Source organism: Dromiciops gliroides, chromosome 2 (assembly GCF_019393635.1).
Source record: "Dromiciops gliroides isolate mDroGli1 chromosome 2, mDroGli1.pri, whole genome shotgun sequence".
Classification (NCBI taxonomy): domain Eukaryota; kingdom Metazoa; phylum Chordata; class Mammalia; order Microbiotheria; family Microbiotheriidae; genus Dromiciops; species Dromiciops gliroides.
This window is the reverse complement of record NC_057862.1, coordinates 55,064,516-55,084,234: the sequence shown is the minus strand read 5'-3', so window position 1 is coordinate 55,084,234 and position 19,719 is coordinate 55,064,516. Positions and strand designations below refer to the sequence as shown.

Genomic DNA, 19,719 nt, shown 5'->3' with positions numbered 1-19,719 from the left:
TTAATGGAAAGGCGTGAACAAAAAAGAATGGCTTTCTAGAGCCTAGCTGCTCAGCGCCCACTCCCAAGCTCTTCAGATTCTCTCCAATAGCCGGGCTTCAACGTTGGTCCCCCTCACCCCCATTGGGCCCCATCCCCTTGTGTTTTATAACATAGAACATCTGAGAGACTTAAAACTCCCTGGGTGCTTGATGGCAGTGTGCCTTCTGAAGTGGTACTCTAATGAGAAGAGGACTAATTGGCCATTATTTCTGAATTACCACTTTGTGAAACCCACCAGCAACATTTTCATAAATACCAAGGAAAAATATTCCAGCCACTTGAGCATTAAGAAAAACAAAGGAGTCTCATCAGCTGCTCCTGAGCCCTTTGCTCTTCTTTGCCACATGCAGAATGCTCCTTGCAAGGGGATGGCCAGAAACTCTACTTTTGTCTGAATCACGGCCGAAAAGGAAATGCAATTAGAGGTCTTGGATGTCATTTTCAGGCACCCACTGGCTTCTGGAAGTCCTGGACCTGTCCCCAAAACTGGGATGGGGGGAAATCAATTAGGGGCTCATAAATCATCATTTTAAAGCTCCCAAACACTGTTTGAAGAGTTAATCAAATAAGTTAATGACGTCAACACATTTTATAAGAAATTGGAGCCTTCTAAGGCAATATTCAATTCTTGCCACTCTAAATGAAGAGCTTTAAAAAAAAGAGAAATTTAAAATTAATTCATGTAATTCTCTTCTGTTACCAATCTGCAAGGACCATTGATCTAAAAGGGGAAAAAAAATCTGTCAAATTTGGATGACAGTCTACATCTCATGAATTAAATTAAATGTCATTTTAAAATTCCTGGGTTAAAAATGAAAAAAAAAAAGCCTCAGAGTAACTTTTCTTTCACATTTGAAATAATCTTTACAGATTTAAGATGTATGAGGGAAAGCATTGACTGGAGTGATTTTTTTTTTAATGAATGTTTGGGTATATTTCACCATTACCCTCATTCACTCAATTCACTTGCTTTCAAGAAGTATTGTCTGCAGTAAAGGAATTTACCTAACCATAATAACATTTTCATTTTTCCCATTCTTTAAAAGAATGTTCCAGGCCCAACTTGGGTGGTAGCAAGGGATGGGGAAAGAAAAGCAGCTCCAAGTAGCTTATATGCACAAACCAAAATCCCCTGGCTCCAGGATAGTGTCCAGTGCCAAATAACTTCAGTGAAAAATATGCTTCAAATAACAGACCCACAATAGATTATTCTTTTTTCTTTTTCTTTTTTGGCAGGGCAATGGAGGTTAAGTGACTTGCCCAAGGTCACACAGCTAGTAAGTGTCAAGTGTTTGAAGCTGGATTTGAACTCAGGTCCTCCTGAATCCAGGGCTAGTGCTTTATCTAGCTGCCCCTCCCACAATAGATTATTATTATTTTGTTGTTTTTTTGTTTTGTTTTGTTTTTTTGGTGAGGCAATTGGGGTTAAGTGACTTGCCTAGGGTCACACAGCTAGTAAGTGATAAGTGTCTGAGGCCAGATTTGAACTCAGGTCCTCCTGAATCCAGGGCTGGTGCTTTATCCACTGTGCCACCTAGCTGCCTTCCCACAATAGATTATTAAGGGAAACAAGAAAAACTGTCTCTGACTCTTGTCCTGTGCAAACAAGGATGATCATATCTGATCAAGATAACTTTTGAGAACCAAGTCAAGGAGGATAATTATATCTGTTCACTTATGAGCTGATACCCTGAAGGGGGGATGGGGTTGGAATTAGGATGGGGTTGGAATTGGACCTTTGGAAAGAAAAATGGATTTTTCATCACAGGTCTTGGGTTTAAAGCCCACTCTTATTCCCTCTCCAATCTAACCTTGACACAGTTGCTGAGAGTCTGCGAAGGCCTTGTGGAGAAGGCAGGACCCAAATGGGTCCAGAAGGATGGGGAAGGAGAGTGAAGGGAGAAGGCCAGCAGGAACAAGACTGGGTGGCAATGCGGGGAGGAGTCTGGCTGCCGTAAAGGGTGCAGGAATGGGGTCTAGGGCTAGAAAGGATCTTCACAATTAAGGAGTCCCAAGCCCTTGTTTTTCAGAGGAAGAAATGGAGCCAGAGCTTTGTCCAAGTTTACACAGACAGTTAATAACAGGATCATAGACACAGAGTCAGAAGGGACCTCAAAGGTCATCAAATCTAGTTCTCTCATTTTACAGATCAAGAGACTGAGACCCACAGAGGTAAATGACCTACCAAGTTTTTCACCCACCTATGGAATGTCTGAGGTGGGATTCCAACCCAGGTGTTTTGCGTTCAAATCTTGTGTTCTTTCCCAACCTGACCACACTGTGTTAGGGAGTAGTGGGAGGTAAAGGTAGATAGGATGAGATGAGAACTTGAAGCCTTGAAGGACAAACTGAGCACTTGAGATATGCCCCAGGCAACAAAGAACCTTTTAAGGCTTTTGATCAGGGGCTCAATGTAGTGAAATGGATATTTTAGAGAGACTCATCGGGCCATGTTGTGTTGGGTAGACTGACAGAAGGCAGGACTAATGGCAGGGAGGAGGGAGGAAGGAGGCTGTTGGCATGTTGGGGCCTTTGAAGTAGAAGGAATGGGGAAGGAAAAGGCAGATGCCAGGGATAGCGCAGGGCTAAAACTTGGCTTTAGCTTGGATGTAGGATGTGAAGGTGAATTAAAGAAGAAGCCACACTGACATTTTTGAGGCCGGGTGACTGGGAGAAGGGTGGTACCATTGACAAAAATAAGGAAATTAGGACAGGAAACAGAGGGGAGTCAGTGTGTGGGCTAAGCCCAGCTCAACTTTGTTACTTCTGGTAGGACACTGGTCATGGGCAGGCACAAATACCTCTTCATCTGAAGAAGACAATATTCTGGTCCCCATTCCTCATAACTAATTTCTGGTGCCTCTGCCTCTGTACATGTAGAATTTCTTCTTCTTCTTCTTCTTCTTCTTCTTCTTCTTCTTCTTCTTCTTCTTCTTCTTCTTCTTCTTCTTCTTCGTCATCGTCTTCATCGTCTTTGTCTTCTTCATCTTCTTCTTCTTCTCCTTTTCCTTCTCTTTCTTCTTCTCCTCATCTTCCTCCTCCTCCTCCTCCTCCTCTTCCTCCTCCTCCTCCCTCTCCTTCTTCTTGCAATAGGGTTAAGTGACTTGTCCAGGGTCACACAGCTAGTAAGTGTCTGAGTCTGGATTTAAATTCAGGTCCCCCTGAGTTCAGGGCCAATACTCTATCAACTGAGCCACTTAGCTGCCCCAGAATTAATTCTTTTTTTTTTTTTTTTTTTTTTTTAGGTCAGGCAATTGGGGTTGAGTGACTTGCCCAGGGTCACACAGCTAGTAAGTGTTAAGTGTCTGAGGCCAGATTTGAACTCAGGTACTCCTGACTCCAGGTCTGGTGCTTATCCACTGCGCCACCTAGCTGCCCCCAGAATTAATTCTTTTGTTTGTTTGTTTTTTTGTTTTTTGGTGGGGCAATGGGGGTTAAGTGACTTGCCCAGGGTCACACAGCTAGTAATTGTCAAGTGTCTGAGGCCGGATTTGAACTCAGGTACTCCTGAATCCAGGGCTGGTGCTTATCCACTGCGCCACCTAGCCACCCCCCAGAATTAATTCTTAATAAGAATAGCTAGCTTTTATATAGCACTCTAAGACCTACAAAGCCCTGTTTTCTCATTTGTTGTGATTCTCACAACACTCCTTTGAGGTTGAGAGAGGTTTCTTTTTCCCCATCCCCTTCTCTCTCCTCTTCTCCCCCATCTCATTACTGATCCCCTTGTCCAATCATATCCAGTTCTCCTGACAATGGTCTTGGGTTTAAATGTGTTGGCATGACACTGCGGTTTTCAGCCAGTCAGGACACTGGGCTTATCTATTTGATAGACTTCAAGTATCTTTTTGGGTTTTTTTAATGGTTTGCAAAGTGATTTAGACTCATGATCATATCTGAACCTCAGAACAACCTTGTGAGGTAGGTAATTGGGGTACTATTATCCCCATTTTATAGATGAGGACACTGAGGCTCACTGAGGTTCACTGATTAATCAATAAGCATTTATTAACTTGCCAAGTATGCTTAAGGCACAGTGGGAGGCCCTGAGGACACAAAGACAAAAATGCAACAGTCCCTGCCTTTGAAGGGCTTACATTCTATTAGAGGGATGCATACTCATAAATAAACATGGATCAGGAAAAGATTCATGTAGAAGATCGGACCTGGTCTGAGTTCTGAAGGAAATGAAGGATTGTAGAGGCAGAGGGGTAGTCAGTCAAAAGGTATTCTGGGTATGGGGGACAGACGGACCTGTGCAAAGTCTGGGTAGACAGTATTGCATATGAGGGCCAAGAGTCAGGACACTTTGGCCAGATTGTGGAGTGCAGGAAGGGGGAGTAATATATATAATAAAACTGGAAAGGTCAGTTGGGGCTCAGGTGTGAAGGTGGAATACCCTGCCCATAGAGAGTAAGACTGAGAAGTAGAATTTGAACCCAGGCCTTTTTGACTTCAGGTTCAGTGCACTATCCACTGCGCCACCCAGTCTCCTGCAGCAACATTTCCTTAGATTCAATAAGCATTTTTTTTTTTAAAAAGAGTATCCAAGGAGCCTCTGAAATGCCAGTCTTAGCCTAACAAGGATGGGCTCTGTTATTATATTATATTATATCATGTTATGTTATGTTATATTATACATGTTTATTTTGAAGTTATGGAGATGACCGGAAGGCAAATGGATCTACAGGATCTTAGGTTGGAAGTGAGGATTGGAGATAAGAGACTAGAGAAGTAACAGTATAAGGGCAGCTGTAACAGAGAGATGCTGATCAGTACATTGAGATGTAGAGCAGAGAGACAAGGACCCCACTTTGGGGGAACGCACATCATTAGGAAGTGAGAGAGGAGTGGGGAAGGAGACAGGAGACGGAGAGAGATTGGTCCGAAAGGTAGGAGGGGAACCAGAAAAAGGATGATGGCAGAGAGAAGAGAAATTCTAGGAAAGGAAAAGTGTGGCCACAGAGGTCAGTAAGAAAACAGACTCATTCCGCATACTCACAGGGCGGCCTCTGCAGCTGCAATGGGGTTTCTTGAGACCCAACCCTGCAGTATGGAGAGATGATAGCAACCTCAAGGCCTTTTCCAGACATTTGCCTTTTTCTTATGATACTTGTCTATTGTCATAGAAGACTGAGCTCTCTGCGCCATTTGTGGAGCATAGACCCCAGTCTATGGAAACCAAACAAAACCAGTGGATTCCCTTTCTAATTTTTGCCGTGTTTCAGGAAAAAAAAAACAAAAACAACCAAAAAACTCCTTTACTTGACTCTCTGCGAGTCAGAGGTTTGGGAGCCTCTCAGTGGGATTCATACAAAGCAGCTTTTAAGATGGAATCGGAGGTCTGTGGTTTCTGGATGGCTAGGTGGTGTGCTCCCCTCCCCCCCTCAGATTCCCCACACTTGATGGTAATGAGTTCCAGAACTCCAATGCATGCCATCCTGTTTTGGTTAAACCACATTACTTCCTATTCTGTCTGGAAATTAAGCTGAGTATTTCAGTCACTGGGATGGGGAAATTTCTCTTCTCCTCTCCATCTTCCTTCACCCTCCTTTCCCTCCATCCCATACACGGTACAGAGTGGGAGATATGACCCCACCGAGGGTAATGTTGGCAAGGGAAGGAGACTGAGGTTTGGGGGAAATGATATTTAATCCATCCTCCCCATACCCTCCTTGTCTCGATAATATGTACCCAATGGGGTAGCCAGTAGGGGTTTGAAAGGATGGCGGACACTCCCATGCTAGTTCCAGACGTGCTAGCCAAATAAATGGAAATAGCACGAAAGAGAAACAAGATGGAAGAAGCAGCTGGACTCAACCGACCGAGTAAACACAGCAGAAAATTTTGAGTCTGCTGAGAGATCATTTCCCAAGGTATCTATGAAAGAAGGGAAGAAACCAAGAGCATGGGGTGAAAAAAATCCCTGTTCTTATTATTATACTAAAAAAAAAAAGTGACTGAGAGAATGACAATAACAGGCAGATCATATTTTTTATCATACTTTTCAATGAATGAGGATGAGGAGTGGACCTGTGATTTAATTTATGGTGTCCCAAAAGCCTTTAGTGCAGTTTGAAGCTATTAAAGCTGAAATCTTTTGGGATACCACTACTTCTGTCACACCCTTTACATAAACAACTCCCAAGTGAGGAAACTCCCTACTAATTTAACTTATAGTTTTAGAGCATTGCCAAGAACATTGAGAGGTTAAGTGACTGGCTTGGCTTCACGTAGTTTGAGAGAAGTTCAGTGTTTCAAGGCCCAATGCAATCTCCCTTGTACACCATGTAATATGCCAGGGGCAAGAGCCCAAGGAGTCTGGTTGGGGCAGGATTCCAGTCACACCCCTGGTGTAGGGGAGAGGGTAGAGAGGCACTACCAGGGCATGGGTCTGGGCCCAGGAACCTGGTCCTGGTCTCATTTTCTATGTTCCCTAATAGATGACTTGGGAAGTAGGAGACCTCCCAAGGCCATTCATGCCAGCTCTGGATGATGGTTGATGCTTTTAAAGCATCAACTGGCAGGGTAGGGGGAAGCCGAACCACCAAACACAACACAGCATGATGGGAGCCAGCAGGGAGAAAGTAAAGTTAGGAAGCTTTATTGGAGGAAAATACTCATAATGAGAAAGAGCAAGTTAAATTTCCATTAAATTCCCCCAGTTTTTCATATGAATCTTCATTGAGCTATCACTTCCTTATCCCATACTTGTAAAATTGATTTTTCTTAACCTAAGGGTAGGAATTTACATTTATTTCTATTAAAGTTCATCTTATTAGACTGGGTCCATTGTGGTAGTCTATTAGCATCTTTTTTTTTTTTTTTTTGGCAGGGCAATGGGGGTTAAGTGATTTGCCCAGGGTCACACAGCTAGTAAGTGTCAAGTGTCTGAGGCTGGATTTGAACTCAGGTCCTCCTGAATCCAGGACCAGTGTTTTATCCACTGTGCCACCTAGCTGCCCCCCCCCCATCAGCATGTTTTTTTGGTGTGTGTGTGAGGCAATTGGGGTTAAGTGACTTGCCCAGGGTCACACAGCTAGTAAGTGTCAAATGTCTGAGGCTGGATTTGAACTCAGGTCCTCCTGAATCCAGGGCCGGTGCTTTATCCACTGTACCACCTAGCTGCCCCCCATCAGCATCTTTTTGTTTTTGTTTTTGTTTTTTAGTGAGGCAATTGGGGTTAAGTGACTTGCCCAGGGTCACACAGCTAGTAAGTGTAAAGTATCTGAGGCCGGATTTGAACTCAGGTACTCCTGACTCCAGGGCCGGTGCTTATCCACTGCGCCATCTAGTTGCCCCATAGCATCTTTTTTAATCTTAATTCTGTCCTCCAATGTGTTAGCTATTCCTCTTGGCTTCATACTCATTACAGATTTGATAAACAACATGCTTTATCTCATTCTACCCTGGTCTTCCATTGCATTTTCTTGAACTTCTTACTCTCAGTCAGTCAACAATATTTTCCAGACATGGTGCTAAGTACTGGGGTCACAAAGAAAGACCCCCAAAAGTCTCTGCTTGAGGGAGTTGGCCTGCCAACAACTATATATGTACAACACATATACAGGGTGAATCGAAGGTGGTCTGATAGGGCAGCGCTAAAGGAGACTAGGTAAGGTTTCTTGCAGGAGATGGTTTTGATTGGAGTCTTGAAGGGAATCAGGAGTGAGGGCCTTCAAGGCCTGGAAGACAGCCAGTGAAAAGGCTCAGAGTCAGGAGTTTGTTGACAGATTGCCCTTCATATTAGATCTGTGCCCTCCCTTCAAAAAATTACTTTGTATGTTTTGTATTTAGTTTTTTACAGAGATGTTGTTTCCATCTGACAGGATGGAAGTTCTTTGTGAGCAGGGATTGCTGCATTTTTGTCTCTGAATCCCCTGAGGCCTACCTAGTACCCTGCTTGGCAAATAGTAGGTTTAGCCAATGTTTGTTGAATTGACTCTATGCCACTGACAATGGTATTGACTAAAACATCTCCGGGAATAGAGCTAAGGACAAAATTGGGTGTTTATCCTCCAGCAAACTCCTTCCAAAGCTGCCATCATTCACCGGGCATGGTCATTCAATCAGTTCCAAACTCACATAAATCTATTATCCATACAGCTTCCTTTTCTCAATAAGCATATAACAAGAGATTCTGTCAAATCCTTCCTTATGTAGACTGGTGAGACCAAGGAGGAAGAAGATCAGGTCACATCCTCAGTCCACCCACCTCAGTTGGGTGGAATCAAGTACTTTCTCCTTAGGAAAGGGGATGAAAAGCGTTCCTTATCGAAACTACCCTCCACATTAACCTAGACTAGATAACAAAAACTTACTTTATTTTTTCCCTCTTATTTTCTACCCTTTTCCAATGTGACCATTTAGTTATTCCTTTTTATTGCCTGCTACAGCATAACAAAGCATAGTGTCATGGGGCCCAGAGGACCCCCAGAAGTTCTCTGGGGCACATCAAGGAATCTTCTCCTTGAGAAACTAAACCAGAGGACGGATATGCCTAGAGAGATAAGCGGAACCAAATCGGACTGAGCTAGCTTCGGGACCTCCACCCTTCATTCTGATCCCCCTTACACCTGAGGAGATGACTTTGGGTGTGGCTGCGGCCTTTGTGTCCTGAAGAGAGAGATGGCTTGAGAGATCTGCAGTCACCCCTCACCCAATTCCTCTAGCCACCACTAGTGGGGGATGGTCCTCCCTCACTAAAGGAACTTTCCATAGTCAAATGGTCTCCCCTCCCCCCCATCAGTCCTCTATAAAAGTATCTGCCAGTCTCCTGCTCGAGGAGATTGATACCTCAGAGCCACCTGCTTTGTTCCATACCTATCTCCCCATGAGAAGTCTGAGGATTTCTTTCATGGTTTCTCTTCCCCCCCCCCTTCCCTTCCCTTGCCCCTAAATAAACTACCATCTTATTCTAACTGCTTTTGTGTGCAAGAGGGTGTAATTCTTTAAAGAGGAATTCCTAAGAACCCCAACCCCATTTTCCCCCATAACAATAGGACCACAACTGAACTTCTCTCTTCCTTCCCAAAGGTGTATGGCTGAAAGAAGGGCTCCTTACTCACCTAGAGCTCAGCTCTTGTGTGGTGAAGAGCAGCACTTTCCAGAGGCCAAGTCCTCTGTCTGAGGGGCTGACCTGCTGTCCTGCTAGGGTGAGTGTTGGGAGTGGGGTGGGGTGGGGAATGTTGACTGGGGAAACGGCTTCTCTCTGGTAATATTAGTGATATGACACAAACACATAGAATTTTGAGCTTAAAAGAACCTCAGAGGTTCTCTAATCCAACATTTAACATTTTGCAGGTGATAAAACTTTTAGGATCCATCAAGCTTAAGTGATCCGAGGACACACAGGAAATAAACAGCAGAGCCCATACTTTCTCCCAGCTCCACTGTTGATCTGACAAGGACATTTAAATAGATTTTCAGTCTGAAAACAGGTTTTGTTTCCTTGGAATTGAGTAGCTAATATCCCAGAGAGAAGACCTGAAGGAACTGATGTTAAAAAAGAACTAATTCACAATTTAATTTCCTTTTATCTGTGGGACTAAGGGCCTGTGCTAATTTGCATGGCTTCTCAGACAGGATATGCATACTCCCTAGGTGTTGGGGAAAAAAAACAAAAGCAAAACCAGAATTTCAGGTTGCTGACTGGTACACTGTTGGTGCTTAATAAATGACTGTTACACTTTCCCTTCCTTTTGCTCTCTTTGTAGACTTACTGAAGGTATAGAGAGTGTCAAGTAATTTTGGGATGAGCAGTTGAGTCTCCTCCAATTTGAAGAAGTAGCAAAAACAAAGATAAAAGCTGGAGAGAGATGGTATCTTCTACGATTTCTTGGACCTAACTCTCCCCAGTTTTTGGTTGAAGTTTCAGCCTATGTTCCATTATGCAAATGAGGTTTCTTATGCCCTTGTACCTAGGAAGAGCCTGGAATGTTTAGAGAACACTGTTCAACTGCCAATAATGGCCTTCCTTGTTTATTTAGACCTCAAATCAGAATGACTTAGTGGATTGAGAAGGGGAATACCAGGTTGGGACAGAACCTTTCCAGCTCTTAAATTCAGCTCCCCCCCCCCACCCAAATTTGTCTCATACCTTTTCTGAAAGAGGGTTTTACCAAAGGTGGATACCTTGCTAGCACCATTCCTGTCCTTTTCTCTTGATAGACTGTGAAGAGATTCAAAAAATCTCTTAGCAAAAAGATGACTTCGGGGCAGTCAAAGACCAGTCTGAACAAGGCCTATGGATCTAGCAAAGAAGAACCAGAAGATGACTACATCACACCAGGAGCCTTTGAGCTGGAGCGTCTCTTTTGGAAGGGCAGTCCCCAGTATACCCACGTCAATGAGGTCTGGCCCAAACTCTACATAGGAGATGAGTAAGTGCTGAGACTAAACCCAAATTCAAACCATCTACAGGCCCACAAGAGAAAGCAAACTCGTCTGTCTTAAATGGTTCTAAGCATATAGGCAGAAAAAAATGTATTTTGATTGTTTCTGTTCTTTGGGGAAGCAGCTTAGCTTGCATGCTAATAAACATGTTTGAGGTCTATCAAAATGAGATACAGCTCCCTTCGTCTTAGAATTTTCTGCACATAAGTGTCTACTTTCCCATAGAGAAGTTACCATCCCTCTTGTCTCAAACATTTCTGTCAAGGGTCTACTATCAAGGGTACAATGCCAGGTTATCTTTTCAAGGGAGACTAGCCATTTGGGTACTATTCTTTTTTTTTTTTTTTTTTGGTGAGGCAATTGGGGTTAAGTGACTTGCCCAGGGTCACACAGCTAGTGTTAAGTGTCTGAGGCTGTATTTGAACTCAGGTCCTCCTGACTCCAGGGCCGGTGCTCTATCCACTGCGCCACCTAGCTGCCCTCTGGTACTATTCTTTGAAAGTAATTTTTTGATGTGTACTTATCCCCCCAGTGGATACTGTAGAGATTTTATATCAATTTCATCACATTGGCTTATAAACTTTATTTATTTTAGACAAATTAGCACTAATAATGATATATTATATACAAAAGGTCTTTGCTATCATGAACCTGTGGTTTAGGACCTAAAAGAGGCCCTTCTCCGGGCAGCTAGGTGGCACAGTCTTGTCTTGTGTTGTCTTGCTCACAAGGCCACCCTTCTAAGGTTTCCCTCACACCCCTTTCCCCAGCTGAATTTGCTCTAGATATTAGAATTGGGAAGTATGGCTGGCTCTGAGTGAAGATCATTATTCTGCCTTAAAAAATTTCAAGATTTTGCTTGTTAACAAAAGACTGGCCAAGTGAAGGAAGCACTCTGACTTTCTGAGTCTGACATTCTAATAGGCAGCCCTTTCACGTTGTACTCCTGGTCCGACTCAGAATAACAATCCTGATGATCTTAAAAAGCAAAAACAAGGATGTGCCCTGTGTGGCTGAGTTCCTGAATTGGATTTTTCCTAGAGGTTCATCAAATTGGTTCTCAGCTATGGGTCTTTTAAATCTCTTTCCCCTGATTTATGGCAAAGATATATATTAATTCTGGAAAAGATCCGAGAAAGCACCAGCTGAGGGAGCCAGGAGGCTGGTGGCTTAACGTTGGTGCCTCAGTGAGTTACTTGGTTAGGTCATAGATTAAGAGCTGCAAATGACTTCAGGGATCACCAAATGCAACCTCTTCATTTTGGGGATGAGGAAATGGTGGTCTAGAGAGGGCATAGCCTGCCCGAGGTAGTAAATAGCAGAGATGGGATTTGAACCCATGTCTTTTATAATCTAATGCAGTCTTCTTTCAGATATTCTGGGCCTCAGTTTCCACAATGATAAAGCAGGGTATAATATCTGCCTTACCTACCTCATAGATGGGGAGCTAGGTGGTATAGTGGACAGATTATCCAGCCTGGAGTCAGGAAGACCTGAGTTCAAATCAGACTTCAGATACTGACTAGCTGTGTGAACCAGGACAAGTTACTTAACCCTGTTTGCCTCAGTTTCCTCATTTGTAAAATGAGTTGGAGAAGGAAATGGCAAACCATTCAGGTATGTTTGCCAAGGAAACCCCAAATAGGATCACAAAAAGTTGGACATGACTGGAACGAATGGACAACAACAGCAACAAAACCTCATAGATATTCTGTGAAGGTAAAATAGGCATAGGAGAAAATGAAATATTTTGAAGGCTTTTTATTGAGAACCCAAGACTACACAAAACCTTTGACAAAAACACTTCTCTAGATTTCTGTGGATTTCAAGCGTCAATAAGACAAAGACTTGAGCTATGTGAAAGGTTTTCCAGAATGGAGCTAGAATATTCAATGGCATTCTTCTTGGTTTATTATTTTGTATGATGGATGATCTAAAGTTCTCTTTTAAAAAAAATTTTTTTTAGTACTCTTAAAATTGTATCGCTTTTTTGAGAAGTACAGTAAAAAGAAGACACCAGGGATGATTATAGAATTGATATTAGTGAGACACGCCTGGTTGATGCACTGTAATATGCAGACATACCAGATAGTAGAAAGTTCTTGTCCATCAGAATCATGAATAACTGGCAATTTTTGAGCTTGCTGGAAGTGACACGTAATGAAGAGTGGATAGAACTGGGTGTGAGTTCAAATTATATTGACTAAATATCCTTTCTTTTGAAGGTCATTGGCAGGTACCATTAGTACCCTCAAAGTTTGGGTACCCATGGGAAAATCTTTGCCCTGCCCTAGTTACATGTCTCTGTCACTGAAAACACGGACAGAACAGAGTTTGTTGCAATGAGCTGACTACATTCCATTCACAACCAGGGAAACTTCACGTTGTCTTTTCAGTTCATTGCAATTTTCCTGGCTGTGTCCAACAGAAAGAAACACATACATTATTTAGTTATGGAGACCTGCCAAGGCCAGGCTACAGATGTCAGGTGGGTTTTCTATCTCTGCCATGATACAGGCAGAAAGAACTTAAAAACACAGATTAGTTGAGCTGGACATAAATTTGCCCGCCCTTCTCCATTTGTACCCTATCTCTGCAAATGTGCTCAGGTTTCACTCCCACTCCAAACACTTAATAAGGTTAACAGGATTTGCAAATGTTTATTGAAATGGCAATTAATTATGTTGCCTACGAAACCCTCCATACGGTGGTCATAATGGAGCAAAGGCTGCCAAGGAGCCTGCTTCAGCTCTTCCATCCCTTTGTTTCCTGGGTTTGCTGCAGATGTTGCCCAGAGGCAATGAAAGCTTGGCTTTGGCTCCGTCAGGCCCTGATTAATGAAAGCTTCGAGTTTAATGTGCTTCTCCCCCAGCTCAGATTGAAAAAAATTTTTTTCACTAAAATCCCCAAAGACTTTAAGAGCACTGGGCCCCCAGAAGTCAACAAAGCAGCCAAGAGGAGCCTTGGGGGAAAACCAGAATTACAAGATCCCAGATTTCAAGCTGGAATTCCAATCCTCTCATTTTACAGATGAGGAAACTGAGGCCCAAAGAATTTAAGTGACTTGCCTAAGGTTATACAGGTAGTAAACGGAGGGAATGGGATTTGAACTTGGGACTTGGGACGTTTCCAATGTACCACAGCTCTTCCTTGACAGGCGATCATGAAAGGCTTTAAATACCAAACATAAAAATTGCTTTATATTTGATCCTAGAGCATACAGAGCAAGACAATGACCTGTTCAGGCAGCATGGTGCAGTGGTAAGTGAGCTGAAGACCCTGTTAGAGAACCTGGCATCAAATCCTGGACCTGCCTTTGCTACCTATGTGACCTTGAGCAAGTCACTTACCCTTTATGTGCCTTGGTCTCCTCAGTTATAAAATGAGGACTAGATATCTGAGGTCCCTTCCATCTCTAAATTTATGATCCTAGCCTCTTGTGACCTGTGTGGTGCCTTGTGGAGGATGCACTAGAGACTCAGATGAACTAATGCAAAGTGAAGGGAAGAAGGCCAAGGAAACGACATACACAATGACTACAGTGTAAATGGAAAGAGCTGATAGATAGGTGGCATGGCGGATAGAGGGTTGGGCCTGGAGTCAGGGAGACATTTCAGATTCTGTCTCACTTAGCAGCTGTGCCATTCTGGGCCTCTTTAAGCCTTGGTTTTTCCATATTCCATAGGAATAATACTAGAACCTACACCCCAGGTTTGTTCTATAGCGTTATATAAATGCTAGCTATTAAACAAGAAGCACAAAGCACCTGGAAATGAGTCTTGTAACACGGCCTTTGTCTGGCCCTCCCAAAGGGTCAGGTCTGTTATGTTTCCCCTCCTTCCCCCTCCTTCCCCCAACACCCAGTGTTCTCTGGTCCCTAAAGGGGTTGGGAAGTCTCTGGGTTTGTTTATTTTTTTTGCTATTGGTTCAAGCTACCACTGAGACTGTTCCCTTTTTTTAGGACACAAGCGACTAGCACCCCAGTTCCCCTTAATCACTTAGCATCCCATTAGCTTTTTTTTTAAATTAAATTTAATTTTATTTAAAACAATTTGGGGGGCGGGGCTGGGCAATTGGGGTTAAGTGACTTGCCCAGGGTCACACAGCTAGTAAGTGTTAAGTGTCTGAGGTCGGATTTGAACTCAGGTACTCCTGACTCCAGGACCAGTGCTTTATCCACTGCACCACATAGCTGCCCCCCCCCCCCCATTAGCTTTTACAAAGGACTATTTACTAGAAAGATGTAAACATTTCTTTCCCTCAACACTTGGGAGCAGAATTTGCCTGCACCACTTTGATCCTTGGGGAAAGGAGGTGAATTTGGCTCACATTTTAACTCAATTCCTCCATAGCATTAAGTCTACCACGTTGAAATCCTAAACCCACTAACACCCCACAGCCTTGCTTCTCAGGGCTTTCCTGCTGGGCTAGCTGCACCATCTTGGTGGTGGTCCTGAGCTCCAGTATCCCCCTAGCTCATGCTACTTGGTCAGAGACTTCCTCCCTCCTCCTAGGACTGAAAAGACGTAAGCCCCAAGTCTGTTTCTTAGGGCCTTCTGACTTAAGGGGGAGTAAAAGTGGTCCTCAGCCCCTCCCTCCCACTCCCCCCACTTATGTCTGGGTATTGGGAGTTGTTTAGTTGGGAACACAGGAAAAAGTGAAAGACAGGTAGTTTCAAAGGCACAGCTAGTTCTTGATACACAGCCAAAGGAAATTGGCTGTTCCCAACCTCCTGGTAGGACAACACAGAACGTCCACATGCAGACCAGCCCTCTGAACCCCCAGGAGCAGGTCTCAAGCATCTGCCAGATGGGTGAGGCCATTGTAGGTGGTCTGGGCACATGCCAAACCTGTCTGCTATGCAAAGTACTTTGAGAACTTTAAAGCACTACATAAAGTTGAGCTATTAAACAACTACAAAACGATAAAAAAATAAAAGTTGTAAAATTTCAAAGAACAAGCCTACACCCAAAAAAGAGACACCAGAAAACTCTTTCCTCTACTCCTTTGCAGAGGTGGAGGGGTCCATGGGTGTAGGACATTGTAATATATGCTGTTGGATTTTTTTAATGTACTGATTGGCTTCCTGATTATTTTTCCTTCTTCTACTACTTTTAGCTTTTAAAAAAGATTCTTTGCTATAAAAGATGGCTCTTAGGAAGCGTGGAGGAGGGAGAATTGTTGTTCAGTCACTTCAGTCACGTCCAACTCTTCATGACCCCATTTTGGGGTTTTCTTGGCAAAGATACTGGAGTGTGGTTTGCCATTTCCTTCTCTAGCTCATTCTGCAGATGAGCAAACTCAGGAAAACAGGGTTATATAGGGGAAATTTAGCTGAGGTAAAAAATAAAAGGTATCAATAAAAATTTATTTTAAAAAACCCAAAAGTTTGGAAGAGGGGTGACCTTTTGGGGAAAGATAATGAGTTTCAATTTGGACATGTGGAACATCCATTTTGAAATGTCTAATAGGCACTTGATTATGAGGGGCTAGAGCTCAGGAGAGAGACTGGGGCTGGATATATAGATCAAAGTATCATCCCTGGGGGACTGATGAGGTCATCAAGAGACATAGAGAGTGTCCAGAACAGAGCCTCGGGGACACCCTTAGAGCTAGTGGGGGAGGTATAAAAGATGATCCAGGGACCCTTTCATCTCTTCCAGCTTTAAATCTACGATCCTGTAATTCCAGGATCTCTCATAGGTTATCAAGGAGAAATTCAAAATGCATCTTTTCTTTTTTCTCTTTTTTTTTGGTGGGGGGAGGCGGGGTGAGGCAATTGGGGTAAAGTGACTTGCCCAGGGTCATGCAGCTAGTAAGTTGTCAAGTGTTTGAGGTCGGATTTGAACTCAGGTCCTCCTGACTCCAGGGCCGATGCTCTATCCACTGCACCACCTAGCTGCCCCCCAAAATGCATCTTTGAGATGTTATTTTATCTCTAAAGTATGAAGGTATTATTCTTTTTTTCTTTTTCCTTTTTTTTTTTTTGTGGGACAATGAGAGTTAAGTGACTTGCCCAGGGTCACGCAGCTAGTAAATGTCAAGTGTCTGAGGTCAGATTTGAACTCAGGTCCTTCTGAACCCAGGGCTGGTGCTTTATCCACTGCACCACCTAGCTGCCCCCGAAGGTATTATTCTTGAAGAACAATAGCCATACTTTTCTCACAAAACCTTCCCTTGGTAGAATGTCTAGAAGTTGAATATTCAGAGGGAAAGAACCAGAAAAGAAACTGAGTTGGGGGTTAATGCATCCTCTGGGAACTTGGGGAAGCTTGCTTTGTATATATTTGTTTGCCTGCTGTCTCCCCCATTAGATGGCAAGCTCCTTGAGAGTGAGGATATCTTTTGCCTCTTTTTTTTTTTTTTTGCATTCCCAGTGCTTTATACAGTTCCAGCATATAGTGCTTAAAAATTATTGAATGAATAGGGCAGCTAGGTGGCGCAGTGGATAAAACACCAGCCCTGGATTCAGGAGGACCTGAGTTCAAATCTGACCTCAGACACTTAACACTTACTAGCTGTTTTGACTCTGGGCAAGTCACTTAACCCCAACTGCCCCACAAAAAACAAACAAAAAAAATTATTGAATGAATGGATGGAGTGCTGGATCTGGAGTTAGGGAGATCTGAGTTCAAATCTAGCCCCAGACATTTACTAGCTGTGTGACCTTGGGCAAGTAACTTAACCACAGTCTGTCTTGGTTTTCTTAGCTATAAAATGGGCATCATAATCACACCTACTTCCCAGGGTTGCTGTGAGGATCAAATGAGAAAATATTGGTAAAGTGTTTCATATATGTGTGCAGAGTAGGAACTTAATAAATACTTATTCTCTTCCTTAAGTCCTCCCTCTCTCTCCTACCCCAACTCAAAGCCAAGTAACTGCAGCAAATTCTCTTTCTGGACCTACTCTACCATTCTTTTCTTCCCTTTACCACACACGTTCACCTTTGGACCTTCCAAAGAAACCCCCAGAGCAGTGGGAAACAGTCCTACATTTTTAGGTCAATTATGTCATTGTTTCCTCATGATGAAGGTAAATAGGTGCCAGGTATTTTGAGGCAAAGCAGCAGTAATGTCAACCCCCGAGCCTGTTGGCTTCAAGTTCATTCATTTATTCCTTTATTCAACAAGCATTTATTAAGCAGTTATTCCGCCATTCCAGTCTCAATCAAGGGGTATCATCCTCTCCCAAAAAAAGTTGCTCTAAGATTTTTTTTTTTACCCTTCTCAGAATTACTTGATGGGTCTCCGCAGCAGATAACGAAGCCAATATCTGACCATTACTCAGTTAATTGAATTAATGAAGAGAGCTAATTCAGACTGGCTTATCTTTACTGGGCTTCAGTTTGATGATCAATTTATAGCCAAAGCACATTAATTAAGCCTATTTAGTGAGGCCAGTCTGAATTAGTCAAAAGATTGAATTTCAGAGTATATTCTCAAAGAAATCAAGTTTAATTACTTTCTGGTAACTCAAATTAGAGGAACAAAAAGTTGATTTCTGCAAGTCCAGGGCTTGATAACTTTAATAATAATTGGGTAAGGATGATTTGTAATTAGCACAAGAATTTGTGCTTCAAGAGTGTTTGAAAACTCTTTCCTTAGATAATTTAAGCATTTTCCCTCCAATCTTGTTCATTCAGCTTAGTGAGACTTTTTGTTTTGGTAATACAGAAATGGAATTATTGGCTCAGTCCAGATTTTGTAAGTTTTCACAAATTACAAAGCCCCATAAATAAGGTTTGACTGTAACCTGATAATTGCCAAATCTATTCTTTTTTTTTCTTTCTTTTTTTTAGTGAGGCAATTTGGGTTAAGTGACTTTCCCAGGGTCACACAGCTAGTAAGTGTTAAGTGTCTGAGGCCAGATTTGAACTCAGGTCCTCCTGACTCCAGGGCTGGTGCTCTATCCACCGCGCCATCTAGCTGCCCCTCAAAACTATTCTTTCTTCTCTGCAGTATGGATGCTTCCAAAGTGACAATGCTTATAAGGGTTAGAGGGTCCTTATGGAGCAGTGGAAAGAGTGTTTTGGACTTGGAATCCAAGGGCCTGGTTCAAATCCTGGCTCTGCCGCTTTCTACCCTAGACAGGTCATCTCTTTGACCTTATTTTCCTCATCTGTAAAATGAGGGAGTTGGAATAAATGACCTCTAAGTTCCCTTCCAGCTCTGAATGAATGAGCGAAAGACAAATATTTATTAAATATTTGCTTTTCACCAAGCACTGGATTAAATGTGTTGTATACAAATATGAAAGTGAGACAATCTGTGCTCTTAATGAGTTTATATTCTAATAGAGAGAGGCTACTCATTGGGGCCTGGTGGCCAGGGAAGGGTAGTTGGTTCTGAAAACGCCAGAGATGGTGAGTGGATCCGCAGGGGAGTCAAGTGACATGCCCTTTCCAAGAACAATTGTGTATTGATTGGATTATAGTTCTCAGAGCAAGAGGATCAGGAGGGAAGCTGGCTAACACTAAGATGGTCGGGCTGTAAGGTCATATAGCATATGAAGCTTAGTCTGGTCTGGGGTTGGCTAGACAGAGCAGGCTATGTGTGAGTCACTCATTCACCAACCAGGACATCACGGCCCCAGGAAGGAAGTTTCAAAGCTGTATTCCTATAATGGAGATTAGTTATCCAGTTTGGACGGCAAAGATTGATTGAGTTCCATTGTGTTCCAGTCCAACTCTCCCAAACCCTGGGCCTTTGGATGCTGGAAGGACTGCAATGCACTCAGAGAACTGGCCACACCACTGGTCTTGATGACTGCCTCTCCCTTGACCCAAGTGTTAGGAAAACTTCTCTTTCTCTTTCCTCTGTCTTCCCTTCTCATCCACTTAGATGTCCAGGCCATAATGCCAGTGCCACACGCAGAGAAGCAGCATGATTGTGCAGGGCAGTCAGAAATAGGAAATTTAAGTACAGCAGAGACAAAAGGAACAAATATACCCTTTTAGGAGAGGAGAAAGGTAATCAAGTCAGTAGTAGTATAACGTGGCAGCCCCCAAATCTAATAATGTAAGCTTAGGCTACATTAAGAGAGGCGCAGTGCCCTGGACAAAAAAGGTGATAATCCCATTATATTCTGGAATATTCTGTTCTGGTTTTGCTACCACTTTTTAGGAAGGATATTAATAAGAAGGGGTACAGAGAAGGGAGATCAATATTAAGAAGAGATTGGTGAGGGGCAGATAGGTGGTGCAGTGGATAAAGCACTGGCCTTGGATTCAGTAGGACCTGAATTCAAATCCGACCTCAAACACTTGACACTTACTAGCTGT

At 43.0% G+C, this 19,719-nt stretch overlaps 1 protein-coding gene across 4 annotated transcripts in view; it reads left to right on the top strand.

Annotated features, from left to right (window-relative positions):
* Positions 1 to 19,719, top strand: part of DUSP29 (dual specificity phosphatase 29) — a 49,011-nt gene that overhangs the window by 9,719 nt on the left and 19,573 nt on the right. For 2 of the 4 annotated variants that reach the window (XM_043986415.1, XM_043986416.1), the window contains exons 2-3: positions 9,078 to 9,196; positions 10,212 to 10,423. In XM_043986415.1, coding sequence (XP_043842350.1) covers positions 9,078 to 9,196; positions 10,212 to 10,423 — 331 coding nt within the window. Of the gene's footprint in view, positions 1 to 1,301; positions 1,319 to 3,286; positions 3,332 to 9,077; positions 9,197 to 10,211; positions 10,424 to 19,719 lie in introns of those variants that run through there. The other 2 variants (XM_043986417.1, XM_043986418.1) reach the window with 2 other exon arrangements.